The sequence below is a fragment of the Danio rerio genome, chromosome 16 (genome assembly GCF_049306965.1).
Source record: "Danio rerio strain Tuebingen ecotype United States chromosome 16, GRCz12tu, whole genome shotgun sequence".
Lineage (NCBI taxonomy): Eukaryota > Metazoa > Chordata > Actinopteri > Cypriniformes > Danionidae > Danio > Danio rerio.
Window position 1 is genome coordinate 17,713,464 of NC_133191.1, and position 17,753 is coordinate 17,731,216.

The 17,753-nt window shown below is 32.5% G+C and overlaps 1 protein-coding gene across 10 annotated transcripts; it reads right to left on the reverse strand.

The window, feature by feature from the left end:
- Nucleotides 1–355: 355 nt before the first annotated feature.
- Nucleotides 356–16,819, reverse strand: ccdc106a (coiled-coil domain containing 106a). Of its 10 annotated transcripts, none has more exons than XR_012391437.1 (11): nucleotides 16,675–16,808; nucleotides 15,125–15,252; nucleotides 14,747–14,824; nucleotides 14,518–14,619; nucleotides 10,667–10,852; nucleotides 8,686–8,736; nucleotides 8,037–8,267; nucleotides 6,887–7,093; nucleotides 1,680–1,983; nucleotides 1,163–1,408; nucleotides 356–897 (listed from the first exon to the last, which is right to left on the reverse strand). XR_012391437.1 is itself a non-coding variant. In XM_073924935.1 (10 exons), the coding sequence occupies exons 3-10, from the start codon at nucleotides 14,799–14,801 to the stop codon at nucleotides 1,384–1,386; spliced, it is 1,161 nt and encodes a 386-aa protein (XP_073781036.1). In that variant the 5' UTR covers nucleotides 14,802–14,824; nucleotides 15,125–15,252; nucleotides 16,675–16,808; the 3' UTR covers nucleotides 356–1,383.
- Between the last annotated feature and the right edge of the window lie 934 nt (nucleotides 16,820–17,753).

Here is a 17,753-nt window from a genome sequence, read left to right on the forward strand (position 1 = left end):
TTGTGGTGTCCATTCCTTAAGGGTAAATTTTGAAGCTCTTCCCCTTCACACTCTGTTTGAAGGGCCAAGGGGAAGGGGTAGGGGGTCCAAAAATAGGATTGGAATTAAGCCTTACTTTCAGGTGCAGCGATTCTGCAGTTGTGGCTTGTGTATTCTGGGAAATTTTCTTACCCCTTAGTTTTCAGTGTAGTCCTGAAAAATCTCCGCTCAAAAGGATATCTACCCCTTCTCCTTAGCCCTACGCCTTTAAGCTAAAGAGAATTGGGACACCCCTACACCTTTACGTGAATGCGCAAAAAAAAGTGTTAGTTGATATTAACAAATACAAGTACTATCTGATAAGCAAGAGAAAATCTTTTAAGCAAAAAGAAACTTGCTGTTTTTTATTAGCCATAAGGTTTCAATAAGTGCTTAAAAGAACAAAGAATAGTCTAATCTCAAGCATACTAACAAACACCCAGCATACATCCAGACAAAGAATGGTCAATTCAACAAACACACAATCTTAAGGATACACACACTTAGAACATCAGCAACATGTAGGAGAAGAACATGTCTGCATTTACTCATTCCCACACACAACATTATCATCTGCACTACAGAATGCAATACTAGACTAGACCAGTACTGTTTAGAAATGTATTGTCACTGATTAACTATATATATATAAACTTAGAACATGCTGAACAGTCAGTGTTGTCTAATAGGAGACAGGCCATGATTAAAGGAGCTACATGCATGAACACTCCACAAACCAGTAGAATTCCATTTTGAACATACAGATGCTGCTCATGTACAGTAACACAGTGCTAAAACGGAGGGAGTGTGTCATAGGTCTATGTTTGTACTACTTTCTGAGAAAACTCATCCAAAGAATTTCAGTCTGTTGTGTAAGTTCTGTGAGATAAAATAAAACCACGTTACACACTTGGAACCACAGAATGGATCTAATGACCCAACATAACTTCTGATCAACACTCATTACTATAGAATGAATTATCAAGGGCTGATATTGTAATTGGGATTTCGAATTGATACATAACTCAAATGTAAAGTCCTGGCCGAAGACAAAAATTATCAGAAGAAATAGTCTTAACTTCATAATATTAAATGATGAAACAATGGGATTCTACAACCAAGCTCTCTTGCAAAAATAGCATACCTGAAACCATAAATGCAGGCCACCCGCAGCTGAGAGCATCCAACTTTATAAATGAACAGAGGTAATAGTAGACTTGGTTCAGAGTACAGTAAATCTGAACAGCATAATGTGGAGATGTCATAATGTCTGATACTGTAGACGTGTGTTCTAGGGTACATTAAAATACAGTGAAGGGGTTTCACTGTGCAGCAGTATAAGAATCCCTCCACTACTTTCTCTAATTATCGATTATCCATTCCTTTCAACCTGAGGAAGTATAAAAAAAGACAATAGAAAGATTGGTTATTATGTGCTAATTAAAATTTTGCTGTCAATGGAGATTATGTTTTATTTAAGAAAGCTTCTTTTTTTAATTATTGGTAAAATTGGTTTTATAGATTGTCATAATAAATTGAATGCATCAGTTTATATAGCAACAGTTCAATGAACATTTTTTACAAAATCGTTCAGCTCATGATGACACAGTGCAAATGCTAAAAATGAACTTTTTAAATGTTTCATGAATTGCTAGAAATACCTGTATGATATGGGCAGGAGCAGGTTGTTCTTCTTCAGAGCTTGCACTTTACAGAGAGTCTGGGGGTCGAGGGCAATATAACAGCGTCTGGCATAATCCAGAAGCTTTTCTTTAGATGGATCAAACTCCCCCACCTCTGCCAACTTCTCTGGAGCCACCAGCAAAAGCTCAGCAATAGGGGTGGTAGAGGCCACAGTATTACGATCCACACCATGGATCTGGAAGGCCTTGGACATATTCTTTAATCTCTGGTATGTCACCAGGATCTTTTTATAACGGAACAACACGCCTGCAGCATCTTTCACTGGAACAACAGCAAAAAAGGAGAGAAAAAAGAACAAGCCTTCAGTTTATTGGTTAAATACCATGCCAGCTATTTGTTATGCATGTTATATTTAACCTCTTAAGGCCCAAGGTGTTTTTTACATGCATTTTTTATTTCTCTTTGCTATTTGAGCTTATTGGAACCTAATTAGAATAAAATATAAGTATCATCTTTTGATATGATGTACTTTTAGTGAAAAAATATGTCTATATATGTGGACTGGTGGTCTGAATTTACATAAAACACTTTTTCCTGGCTGTTTTTAATGCATATATAACATACATTTTTACAAACTTGCTTTGACTATCAGAGAGTAAAAATAAATAAAAATAAATCCCCATTTTGGACAATTAAAAATATTGTTTGGGACATTTCAAATGCTGCAAAACAGTTGCAAGATGACACTGTATGTCTGTAACAAAATATGAAACATTCAAAGTATTTTAAATAACCACTTAAAGGGCACCTATGGTGAAAATCCACTTTTCAAGCTATTTGGACAGACATGTGTGTAGATATAGTGTATAGGCGATCATATTGGGGTGAAATAAACACACAGAGTCCTTTTTTTTTTTTTTCAATTTAACAACATAAAAAAACGGTAGACCAATTGGATCAGTTTTCAGACCGACTGCAACTTGATGTAGGAGTGCGGTCCCCTCGCCCACCAAATTTATTGACAGCTGCGCAAATTAACATGTCCTGGTAGTCACATCAACATGGCCAGATGTGCGCAAAGCAACTGGGAATAAAAGGTCTGTTTGGTTTGCTAGAATCATCAATCATCATCAAATGTGATCAAGAGTAATTTTCACGTTTAAAATGTTTTAAAACAGTGCACGTCTATTATGAAGTACAGTGATTTACTTCAGCTTTACTTCATCAGCATAGCCGTGTGTCAGAACAATTATAAAGGATGCTTCAATCCCGCTTTGTGGATATTAACCCTCTGGGGTCTGAGGGTGTTTTGGGGCTCTGGAGAAGTTTTGACATGCACTGACATTTGTGTTGTTTTCAGTATGTTAAAGTAATACAATAATACCCAAGCAGCATGTTCGTATGTGTTTGTGTTTTTGAGAAAGAAAAGTTTATGTGTGGTTAGTGAAAAACTAAAATTTTGAAGTCACTGAAACAAGGCCGTGAAACACACAGAGAACATTTGTGCACAAGACTTTTGAGAACTGGATCTGGTAGTCTAGTGTTTTTGCTTCAAAATGAAGTGAGAATCATCTTGTTAACTTGCTCACAGAAAACAATATAATGAATTAAAAATTCTAAGTCACTTTTTAGGTGAAATTGGTTTATGCGAGAAGGCGTGAACTATCATTACTATGCAGTGAGTCACACCTGAGAAGACAAAGACCTGCATAATGAGCTGCATAATGAGCCATCAGACAGGTACAGTATGTGACTAGGAGGGAAGAGTTTCAAGAAGGAATCAGAGGATAGTTTATATACTTTTTTTGTTTGCAGTTTATTTAAAATATATATTTCACACAAAATAACTGGAGATACATTTGTGACAGTTGGTACACTCTATAAAACTCTGCAAACTTTTAAACTTACACATAGAAAATCCACAGATTTAAGATTAAGAGTTTAATTGCAAAATGAGATATATCTATTTTGAGAAATGTTGGCTATTTGACATTATTACTTAAGACATCAACAGTCAAGTTTATTCACAATTTTACACATTAAACTATAAAGCTCAGTGAAGTCCAGGAACACAATATTCTTCAAACTCAGGATATTTTTTTTATTTAACTTTGTCTATAAATAGTTTATAAATAAGTCAAAAAACATGCCAAAATGCAACATATTATCTTAACATTGTCAAACATCTTAAATTGGTTAAAAAAACAATACATCATAATATATGGAATAGTATATACAAAGTTTAAATTAAAATAATACGATTCTGAGTTAGATTTGGTCATTTCATATTAAAGCAATGTTATTTTAAAGAATGATAATTAATCCATATTAACAAAAGTAACTGTGAGCAAAAGAAAGCAGGTGAAAAACACCATGTGCGATAATGAAATCTTTTAAACAGTTGCTCCCATCACAGCAGCTTTTTGGCGCAAATTATCATCCTCTCATTCGGTATTCACAGTAATTATTTAAAGAATAAACTTACAAAGGACACTTAGAAATGTAGTCTTGCAGACAGGTATCTTGTGATGAGGAGGGGCGCAGGAAAAATGCAGTATTTCACTGTAACCCCTGGCCTTCTTCTGGACATCAGCGGAGACTGACTGATGCAGAATTACATTATTTTGGTCCACTTTTGTAGCGTTTTTATACATTTTTTTGACGTTGAAGGCTACATCTTCATCTAATAGTTTGTCGGCATGACAGAGACCAGCATTACTCGCATTACTGACCAAACTCGGAGCACTTCTTGTCTACTTTAGCTCTCTTTGCCACTGGTCCTTTACCTTCGTTGTTTTCACATCTTGATTTACATTTGAACAGCGTGCTTACTGAGAGGCGGGACCACACTGCTGTAATGAGGCGATATAGGAGAATCCGTACTTTTATACGGATTACATAAAAAGAGATCATTTGTTTTCGACTTGAATTGTTTAATGCAAAAGTAGACATAAAGCTTTATATCGATATCATAAATCATCATCTTTGTTGACTATTTGCCGAGTTTCCTTTCATTTTAGTGGCGTGTTTTTCTGACCACAGTCTGCTCGTGTCTTCAGATGCTTGTAATAACAATGCCTCGTGGGCGTGGTCGCATTAAAACTAATGAGATCAGACTGAGAAACTAGACATAGCGTTGGTTTCATACTGATTACTTTATCAAGCAATGTTTGTTTTCATTGCGTTTAAAAGTAGACACTTTCAGCTTTCTAGAAATACATGTCTCATCTGTGTGCGTTTTGTATTTGCGGAGTTTCAGCGCATTTTACTGACGCGTTTCTAAAAGCAGTTCAAGGAGAGAGAAAAGAGAGATTGCCTACACTGTTTGTTTTCCTTATTTTGTAAAAGCACACACGTTTGTTATTGTTGTGAGTGTACACAACAAAAAGTAGACACATAACAGATTCGATTGATGTATTGATCTTATCTGTACGATCAAAACTGAAAGTGTAAGTTAAGTTCATTTCAGCAGTTTGACGACACCACAGGTCAAAACGCGTATATGCGGTCTTCGACCCCAGAGGGTTAAATCAGGTATATTTTGTATTTTGTACATTAACAACAGAGATCTATACAGCAGTGGAGATTAGTCTGTATCCTGTCACATTTGCGTGCAAAAAGAGTGCAAAGCTAAACGCGCTCTGTCTGTCTGTCTGTCTGTCTGTGTGTGTGTGTGTGTGTGTGTGTCTGTGTGTGTGTGTGTGTGTGTGTGTGTCTGCACTGTGTATCTGTGTGTGTGTGTGCTCGAGCGTGAACTTTGTAACAACATTGTGTGTGACTCATCGATGCATCTCCACAACAAAAACTCATTGGCAAAGTTCTTACTGTAGTATTTCTCAAAAAAACGCTACGTGAGATCTTCTTTAAGTCTGTCTGTTGTCTGATGCAGCCAAGGGAGGAGATTAAGGCACGCAAAAAGCCGCATAGAAACAGTAGGCGGGGAGGACTAGCCTTAAAGGCGCATTACAACTAAACCGCCCCCCTGGTGCAAAAATATATAAAATACAATCGTGTAAAAGATCTAATGAAAAATCTTATGGGTGTTTCAAGCTGAAACTTTACAGACACATTCTAGAAACGCAAAACACTTATATTAAATCTAAAAAAAGGGGTAACCTAGGTGCCCTTTAAGAGCTAAAATGTGCTGTCCACGTTTTTACAATATTTTTTATCTAAAAACTCTTCAACTGCATTTACCTTAAAATCTTTTCCAAATAGTTAAAGGGGTATTTCTTCCAAAAATGAAAGAAACATTTAGCCAGCCCCAATTGGTTTCAAACCTTTATGAGTTTCTTTATTATGCTGAACACAAAACGAGATAATTCGAAGAAAGCTGTCAATCGTGACTACTTTTTTCAGCTTTCTTCAAAACAACTTCTGTGTTCAGCAGAAACACATTATTTTTGTATATGGTAGGGCTGCACGATTCTGGCTAAAATGTGAATCACAATTTTTTTTTGCTTAACATCAAGATCACGATTTTCTCATGTTTCTGCAGAGGTAAAATAAACATTAATATAAGTAGGCTATTATTATTGTTATTTCTCAAACATATGGTAAAACAACTATGTGTAGGTTTACTGTTGGTTAAAATGCTCAATTGTGTATAGACTTGAAAAGGTGGACTTTAAGAGACTTTAAATATATTTTTTTGTTAATTCAGAATAAAGTAATTACATTATAATAAAACTATTTATAATTCTAATGTTGAATTATTATGTTTAAAACATGCTTGTCATGAGTAAATCAATACATTAAGACAAAAATAAAATTTTGGGGTGAATTACAGCTTATAATTACAGTATGTAACACTTTTAACATCATTTGAAGGTGTCCATGTCTGTCCATGTTGCTGTGAAGACATTTTTACACTCTCTCCTGACCTTGAAAATATAATTAGCTAAATCATAGAAAAGCTGAATTAAGATCGCGTGTAGAGTCGAATCGTGATCCCGATCTTTTTCGATTAATCGTGCAGCTCTAGTATAAGGCATTGTTCTGATGTTTTTGTTACATTGTATGTTTTGGTATTTCACTGCCCAGAGACAAAGCAGAGAAAATAGCTAGTTCAGGAGCAGTTTACTAACAGCCCCTTTGTCCCAGTCAGGCAATCAGTAAATTAAAAAAAAAAATGAACTAATAAATTAGTTTCAATTTAAAAATCATGTTCAGAAAGAGAAAAAAAAATTAGGCAAATGTCATGATTCTTCCTTCTATTGCTCACCTCTCTGTCTTTCTCTTCCTCTGGCGATTCTGAAAACTCTTCTCCTCTTCAGAGCCGGGCGGCTTCCTGTATGTCTTCCAGCTGCACCAATACTCCTAAGTGTCATGTTGTCTGTAATTACATCCTCTCCTGACATCATTTCCTCCTCCTCCAGGTAGCTGTCCTCCAAATAGTCATCCTCTTCATCTCCCAGAAGAGAGAGGGACTCTATGGCAGTATAAGATAATTCTATTCAAGTTATTATATATATATATATATATATATATATATATATATATATATATATATATATATATATATATATATATATATATATATATATATATATATATATATATATATATATATACATACATACATATACATACATACATACACATACATATATATACATATATATATATATATATATATATATATATATATATATATATATATATATATATATATATATATATATATATATATATGTATATATATGTATGTGTATGTATGTATGTATATGTATGTATATGTATGTATATGTATGTATATATATATATATATATATATATATATATATATATATATATATATATATATATATATATATATATATATATACATACATATACATACATATACATACATACATACACATACATATATATACATATATATATATATATATATATATATATATATATATATATATATATATATACACATACATACATACATACATACATACATATATATATATATATATATATATATATATATATATATATATACATACATATTTTAATCAACCATTTGATTCTACCCTTTTGACTTTGTTTGTTTAGTAATTGTTTATACTTTACATTAGCTTAATAAACTTTTGCACATCTCTCACACAAGTGTTGAGTTCTGTGGTGAACTGCTTGTATCAATATCACTTTTATTATTTTGATTAAGCTGCATGCTCTAAGCTAAAGCATCTTCTGAAGAATTTTTATTTTTATGGTGCCACTAAAAATAACAACGACGATTATTACAATTTTTGCTGAATGTTTGTGGGATGAACTAGTTTGAACTTTTTTTTATTAATTCTACACCAAATTCCACATATAATTACTTATGATTATTATTTTCATATTTCCCTATAAGCAAATATTGCTATACAGACCTTGCAGCTCATTGAGGGACCTGTTGTTGCTGCTGCAGTTGCTGCTGGTGCTACCTGCACCATGGCCTTGTAGAAGAGGCTGTGGGTGGGGAGGGCCAAACATGGAGTTTATCTGAGCACTGACTGGACCAGAAACAGAGCTCAAGACCTTGGGATTGGCTGAAGTTTGCTGGGTTGGTCTCTGCTGAAATGACTGACGGTTGGCTAATCGTTGACTCTCTGCTTGTTGATCTAAAACGTTAATGATTAATAGTTAATTCTGCTATTACATTAAAGACTTTACCCTCGGTTATAACACAGCAGTCTTTGGACAGAAATGCAGAGTGTCTTCAAATTAAGTCTGACCTTTAGTTAAGATTTATTTATGTTCAGCAAAGGTTTGTTTTAATTTATTACACGTAAAATAGTAACCCTTTACAAATGTCAAAATTTGATATGTAAGGGATAATGTAAAGCTATACTGGCTTATCAGATGTTGTATAAAACTGAAGGCTTTTATTCTACAGAAAACAATTTAACTGTTTTATACAAATTAAAGACACTTCAAAACATCAATAAAAACTATTATAAATAAAATTACTAAGATAACACTGGTTCTGCATTAGATGAGTGAGAAAGAAAGAAAAAGATCAAAGAAGCATCAATTCACCTCGATCATTTTCTCTTCTCCTTCTCCAAGAAAAACTCCTGGAATCAGTACCTTCAAGGAAAAGAAAAAATAAAACAAATAAATAAATAAATATATTAGTGCTGTCAAAATTAGTGCGCATGTGATTAATAACGCATGTGATTATTTGAAATAATGCGTTAAAAAAAAATTAACACAGTTACAGTTTTTTTTTTTTTTATTTCCTGTTGTGGCCGTGGTGTGTTCAACATGCAAAGAAATATGGATAAGACCAAGGAAGCACTTTTTTAAGGCAAGTTTCAGTATAAAAAAAATTTAGGTCACATTACCAAGCTCTCCACCGTTTTCTCCTAAGTTTCATCTAATTTTGTATGTTTTATTTTTAACTTTCGACTTTTGTTTTAAATTTAATTTGATACCGCATGGCGAACGGAAAAAAAACCTCCACATTTCGTGACTCGGTAGTCCTTTAAGGTAATCAAAAATCAATGTTTTACATGGTAGACTCTTAATAAGAGTATTATCTTAATTATATTAAAATCGCCCTCCAATGTTTCATTAAGTTTGACGTGTTTTCCGCTTTAACGCAAGTTTTGTAAAGTGTCTGCTTCACGTTGTTGTGTCAGAATCCTTAAGAATTACAGCCATACTTTAGAACGCTTAGTTTAAGAAAATTTGATAAACGTGATCATGCTTGTTGAATCTGAAGGGAGTGGCTCTGGCTGCGCTGTCCTGCACGCTGTGTATGCGTGTGTGTGTGTCTGTCTGTGAGCGCTTTGGTGTGACAACGCGTACCTGTATTTGCCACTGATGTACCGCTTGATACTTATTACGTCCTTGTCGCAGCACCAGTGGCCACAAAATTAGGCACTGAAATGCATATGCTGATTCAGTAATCTTGCTTGTGATCCTGCCTGTTCTCACTCTCAGCTCACATCATTCAAAACAAAAGGTCCACATTGTCCCCCGATAATGTCAACAGACTGGACTGTCTTAGCAACTGTCTGAATGTAAAGGAGGACTAAGCAAAATTGTTTTTGCTTTATAATTAATGTTCTCAAATCACAGCAATACAACTTTTAAATGAGTACAATTGTTTGTATTCAATACTTTATTATTACTATAATTTTCCATATTTGCAATGCCCGTACTTTGGTATTTTTTTGCAGTTCACTTAGAATCTAACTTGGAAATCAACGTTTTCTTTATTGGCATTGATTGTTTTAAAATTCAAATAGCACTAACATGCCTGTGTTTTTATTTCTGTAATAAATATGGCTGTAAAGCCAGGATCTTGATGGTTTATTGTGGGTATGTTGTTTACATGAAGAAATGTGTGTTATAAGTTGAACAAAAATTCTAATAATGAATTATATTTTGAATTTAAATATTTTTTGTCTTGTTTACATTACTTTTACATTTAAATAGCTAAAATTACAAGTTTTCAGTCTTTTTAATGTGGTGAAATCGGGTTGAAGGGGAGAACCGATAGACTTTAAAAGCTGTTTGTCAATTTTACTAATTTGCGTGGGTGTTTATGGATGAGAAAACATGAATGCCACATCACCTGGCAGTTCGTTAGATTAGTTGTGTTTCATGTAACTGTTACCCGTTATGATATATGTATGTGTTTGATAAAATACTGTTCAAAAATCTAAATTAAAATTTCAAACTGACACGCAAAAGAAAACATACAAATAATACCTACTTTAAACCTTTTTTTTTGGGAAAATACTAGTGGCTTAATGTTTTTTTTTTTTTTTGACGAAATCTGTATCCAAACTAGATTAGTATGGCCTGAACTGTTTGATGGGTGTACTTACATTATATTGATTTTATACATATTTAATAACTAAACAAAAGCATGGTTAATAAATTAAAGTTCATGAGTTTAGGTACAAAATAAAATGTAACATTCCACTATTTTTGAAATGACAAATACCATGAACTAACTTTTCTGGTAACTAAATTAGCTCAGTTTCACTCTTATTCTCTGTCTCACCATTGCTTTCTTGACTCTTAGTAGAAAAGATGAACCGATCGAGCTGACAGCGCAAGAAGTCTCTCTCCTCCTCCAGGTCTTCGATGCGTTTCTGCAACCATGAATTTTTCTCCAGAGAGATCTGCAGTTGTGTCCGCAAGTTAGTGATTAAGAGGTAGGAGCTGCTTGGTGCTGGTGGATCACCACCTGTTTAACAACAAGATCAAATATAATTACATAACACTAATATTAGAGAATAGTTCACTCAAACTGAACATTCTTTGATCCTTTACCCATGTGTAATTTTGGACCCTAAAAAAAAAAAAAGTTTTATGTTTGGAAAACAAATATGGACTATTTTTAGTATCCCATGACTATTTTCATAAATGCAAAATAATTAAATAAATATTATCACTTTATTTTAATGATATTTGTTGTACATTTTAATGACCACATTGAATGATTACATTGAGATTACATTGCAACTATACACATTAGATTAATAGGCTGTGTGCTTAAAATCTGCTGATATTGCTTCACCAACAGGCACTCTCCTGAATATAATAAAGTTAACAAGTACATGTCCACTTGCACAAAACCTAACCCCAACCTTAAAGTCATTTTATACTCTGATAAAAAAAATTGTTGGCATATACTGTAGCCGCAATGCAAAGTATAATCAACAAAATGTGATAAAAGGACCATTAAAATAAAGTGATGCCAAATCTAAAAATAAACAAACTCAAAAATCACAAAACAAGATATAGCTTAATGGTCCGTGTACGTGTTGTTCATTTGTTTTCCATTTTAAAACGGAATAAAGAAAATGGAGAAAACGGCCATTTTTCCGTTTTTCTTTTGCTTACGAGAAAACGAAAAAACGAGACTATGGCTGGATTTCCGTTTTTTTGGTTTAGGGTAGGAAAACGAATAAACGACTTTAAAATTCATTTTACACATGTAGGCGGTGCTGAAACGCCCACTTTCACGTTCGCCCTCACAGGCTTTTATTTAATATTAGCCTATATATAAACTAAGTTTACATATTCTATCATTTGAAACACACACAGTTAGCAGGCGTTTGTTAGATGTTTGTCATTAAAATAAGGTCATAGTTCACTGCCAAGCTTCTTGCTGCTGTGCACCTGATGCTGAGCAAAGATAGCCATTTCCAAGCAGCACCTGGTTTACATGATTGTTTCATGGCTATTGTAGGCCTAAATAATACTCTATAAAATAATAATTTATTATTATTATTTTTATAATTATTATTATCATTATTAATATTATTATTTACTTAGTTATTACCTTAAATGATTTAACTTAAACTTTAAACTTCAAATTAACAAAATATGGCAAATAGGTGTTTATTAAATGGAGGTCAGGTGTTTATCTTAATTATAGTCATTAAATATTATGACATTATAATTCAGTGGTGTATTGGAGAGTATGCGCAGGCAACCCGTGAAAACGCTCTTTAAGATTTTAATGCAACACCAAAGTAGGTCTGACTTTATGTGATTATTTTGTTATTATATATATACATACATATATATACATATACATATATATATATATACACATATACATATATATACATATACATATATATACATGTATATACATATATATATATAATAAAATAAATAAATAAATAAATAAATTACAATAGGATCGGTGGATGTGCAATGAATAGTTTGACAACCCCTGGTTCAGACTATCAGACGAGCAATTTACAAATATATTAAATACAAAGGCTGGTTATTTTATGCAATGAGGGACAATATAGGCCTATTACAAATTAAAGAAAATTATTTGCATATTAAAACGAAAATATATAAGCTTTACAATAACAGATCCTACCTCGTAAGAAATGACTTTAGATAATGTAAACAAGCATCAAGTTTTATTTGAGATTGTGTCCTCTAATTCATTAGTGTAGCCATAAAAGAGACTGTGCATCAGAAATACTGGGTGCCTTATTTATTGTCAAAATAATGTGCAAAAAAAATAAAAAAAATTACTTATCACCAACCTTATATATAAAATAAGCAGGGCCCGCTGTAGCACTTTCTCAAGAAGAGCAATGTCAAACTATTAGCGCAATGCACATGCAGCGAGCTCATCTGTTGTTTATCGGAACTACTAGGCACTATTTTTTATCAGCTATAATGTGTTTAATTAGTTCATTTGAAATTTATTTCATTATTTCAGCAAAAATTGTTGAGTGAAAGAATGCGCTAGAAATATGCATTACGGTTCACTTTATTGTACAGGCTGTACCTATTACAACTTTTTTAGGTTCGGCTCTCGAATTAGTAAGGTTATGAGTAAATGTTATTTAAAATATTTCGCATAACCTGCCATGTAGCCTACAATAACAGCAAATTACAAAAAATAATAAGACAGGCCTACTTTGGCGTTGCAATAAAATAGTATTAATTATCAAATAAATAAGTTCAATATATAATAAAAATATGAAGAAATAAAATAAAAACAAATAGTAACCTTTGTTTTTATAGCAGGGCCTAATGTGTTCTTATTCTGGTTCTGCTAACAACTATTAAAAAGAAAGAAAAACTAAACAATAAAAACACTAGTAAGTGATTATAATAATAATAATAATAATAATTATTATTATTGTTGTTATTATTATTATTAGTAGTATTGTTTTTATTATTATTATTATAAAGCCCTTGCTCTGAAACAATCATACAAACCAGTTGCTGCTCGGAAATGGCTATCTTTGCTCAGCATCAGGTGCACAGCAGCAAGAAGCTTGGCAGTGAACTATGACCTTATTTTAATGACAAATGTCTAAGAATACTGCTAATTTACGTTTTTATTTATGTTATACATGCGCAATTAATGTAAGCCTGCAAACTGTGTGTGGTTCAAATAATAGAATATGTAAACTTAGTTTATATATAACTAAATAATAATAAATAAAAGCCTGCGTGCAAGGCTTTTATTTTGAGGGGGCGACATCACGAGCGCAGATTTGGTTGACCAATTAGAGGAAAGTGGGCGTTTCAGCACTGCCTACATGTGTAAAATGAATTTTAAAGTCGTTTATCCGTTTTCCTACCCTAAACCAAAAAACGAAAATCCAGCCAAAATCACGTTTTTTCGTTTTCTCGTGAGCAAAAGAAAAACGGAAAAACGGCCATTTTCTCTATTTCCTTTATTCCGTTTGAAAATGGAAAACAAATGAACAAAACGTACACGGACCCTTAATGTAGTTTATTCTGAAAAGACCCAATACATTTGGGATGACATTATATTCGTATACGGGTGTTTTTCAATTTTTGATCCATTTGAAATGTTGACTACTGTGTGTGTACGTGCATACCAAGAATATAAAAAAACATGAAAAAGTCCCACAGCACAAACACAAATAAAACATCAACAGCACAAAAGAATAAAACCACTGACATTTTTAAAATCACAAAAAACTGATAGCTAAAAATAATTACTTTTGTTCATAGACTTAATAAATGATAGATGATGGTTGACATGATATACCTTAGCATAGTTTTATTACTTATGATAAACATAAATAGTCCACATTAATATTTAAAGTTTCAATTATATTTTCCGATTATAATTTTTCAGATTTGAATTCTGAATAAATACTGGCATTTTTATGATTTAAGTTTATAAGTTTATGAGGTCTAGAAATCCCACTTTTAAATATTCCCTCATACAGTTATGTTTTGCAAGATTGTGGGAATTGAGTTATTCAAAGAAAACATATTTTGAGAGTAAATAAAACAAGCAATACAGTATTTAAATGGCTTTAATGTGCATTTAATCTCAGGACCTAAACCAAATTAACAAAAAAAAGAGTTTACAATATGAACTTAACTGACCCTCGAAGTTGTGGTCATTCTGGCTGTAAAAACCTCCTTGTTGCTCAAAATTGTTGTCTTCAAAGGGAATTGAAATTTCATATGTATCCTCATTCTTGGGAGCTAAAGAATAACGATTAGGATTAGTGAAAAGTAGAAGGCTTAATATTCTTCTGGGAAATTCACAGGTGCGAAGTTTTAGGTTTACAAATAAATTATGAATCAGTCCACATTAAGCATGTGCACTTACTCTGTAATTCTCGAGAGCTTGCGTGCTTTCTCGTTGCTGAATCCGCATCATTCATATTTCCAACAGTTCGGATTTAATCTGTTGAGAAAGAAGGCAAAAAGTGTATATTTTTTATATATATATATATATATATATATATATATATATATATATATATATATATATATATATATATATATATATATATATATATATATTCTTGTTGGCTTAGTCCCTTTACTAATCCGGGGTCGCCACAGCGGAATGAACCGCCAACTTATCCAGCACATTTTTATGCAGCGGATGCCCTTCCAGCTGCAACCCATCTCTGAGAAACATCAGCACACACATTCACACACACACTTATACACTATGGACAATTTAGCCAACCCAATTCACCTGTACCGCATATCTTTGGACTGTGGGGAAAACCAGAGAACCCGGAGGAAACCCATGCGAACGCAGGGAGAACATGCAAACTCCACACAGAAATCCCAACTGAGCCGAGGGTCGAACCAGCGACCTTCCTGTGTGTGTATACACACACACACACACACACACACACACACACACACAGTTGAAGTAAGAATTATAAGGCCCCCTGAACATTGTTTTTTTTTTTTTTCTTTTTAAATATTTCCCAAATGATGTCTGATAATATTTTTTCTTGTGGAGAAAGTATTATTTGATTTATTTCAGCTACAATAAAAGCTGTTTTTAATTGTTTTAAATCCATCTTAAGGTCAAAAATTTTAGACCCCTTAAGCTACATTCTTTCAATAGTCTACAGAACAAACAATCATTATACAATACCTTGCCTAATTAAACTAGTTAAGCCTTTAAATGTCACTTTAAACTATAGAAGTGTCTTGAAAATATCTAGTAAAATATTATTTACTGTCATAATGGCAAAGATAAAAGAAATCAGTTATTAGAAATGAGTTAAGAAAACTATTATGTTTGGAAATGTGTTGAACAAACAGAAATTGGGGAAAAATAATCAGCTGGGGTTAATAATTCTGACTTCATACACACACACACACACACACACACACACACACGCATGCATGCATGCATGCATGCATGCATACACAACCTGTGATGTTCAAACATCTTAAGCCACTAGTATCCCCCCCCCCCCCCCCCCAAAAAAAAAGGTTTAAAGTAAGTTATTATTTGTATGTTTTCTGTTGCGTGTCAGTTTGAAATTTTTATTTACATTTATGAACAGTATTTTATCACACACACATACATATCATAACGGTTAAAAGTTACATGAAACACAACTAATCTAACGAACTGCCAGGTGATGTGGCATTCATGTTTTCTCATCCATAAACACCCACGCAAATGAGTAAAACTGACAAACAGCTTTTAACGTTACTATCTATCGTTCTTCCCCTTCAACCCGATTTCACCAAGTAGGACATGTTTCTGGTTTAACATTTAGAACATTCTAATCAAAATTAATGTACACGTTTACCGTTTATGTAAAGTTTAGGCTTATGGTTAGATTTATGCACTTCTACATGATTGTTATCCAATTATTCCCCTCTGATTTTGGCAATATACTTTACAGTTATGGTTGGGTTTATGAATTACATTTCGAACCAAAATGATGTTCAAGAATCAACATAGATGTTAATCCAGGATCGCATAGTATTTGGCAAAATCATGACGTGTTGTCCTTCCAGCACATTAATTCAAAACTAAAATATTTACTAGAAGACTTGAAGGGTTTCTACTGACTAAAAGGTTGTAAGAGCTTGTTCGGTTCATAAAATAAAATGCATTTGTAAGATTATTTATAATTAATGTGATGATGAACGCACAAAGCACCATAATTAACTGCATCAACATTAACGTTACTAGCAAACTGGCTAATGTTCCAACCAGTACAAACAGAATCTTCCCTCTAAACGCAATATTTCTGTCACGTGATGACACACAAAACACGTACAAACCGTTGCTCAATCTTCGACGTGCTTCGCAGGCAAGTGTAAGAAGCGCGTCTCCGTGCACTATATTCTGTCTGCGTGTTTGTTAAAGAACCTGCCAGCTAACAATAACAATAAAAACAGGTTCGGCAGCTGCGCTAAAACAGCGGGAAGAAAGACACTATGGAAATCTGCACGTTCAAAATAAAAGTCATAAACGCATATTTACGGCACCAGTTATATAAAAAGTAATAAACAAATATTGATGTACTATTTATATAACATAAATACTATACTTTTAAGAAATGTTCATAAGTTTAAGATGTGCAGCAGCAATGAACAGAATTTCAGCAAGGAAATATTAAGAAAAGCTCAAAAATAAATCTTATATATATATATATATATATATATATATATATATATATATATATATATATATATATATATATATATATATATATATATATATATATATAAATCTTTTATACACACACACACACACACACACACACACACACACACACATATATATATATATATATATATATATATATATATATATATATATATATATATATTAGATTAACTAGGTAGACTATTGTAAAAATATATACCGGTTTCTTAAAGGGGCTAATAATTTTGACCTGAAAATGGTTTTAAAAAAATAAATAACAAACTCCTTTTATTCTAGATGAAATAAAACAAATAAACATACTGTTAAAATGTCCTTGCTCTGCTTAAACATCATTTGGGAAATATTAAAATAAGAAAAAATTTATTAATTCTTGATTTCAACTGTATATATATATATATATATATATATATATATATATATATATATATATATATATATATATATATATATATATATACAGCAGTTCTGTATGGTTCACAAATCTGATTGGCTGATAGTCGTGCGATATTCTGCAATATTAGAACTCCTACAGCCTCTTTACCCTTTGTGTATTACTCCGCCCACATACAGCCACCAAAAAGCAGACATTACAGATCTAAATTTTAAAAGATGCACACTCAAATGTTTAACTGTCAGCTTATGATTTGAATCCGGAAGAAAGTAGTTCCTCATACAA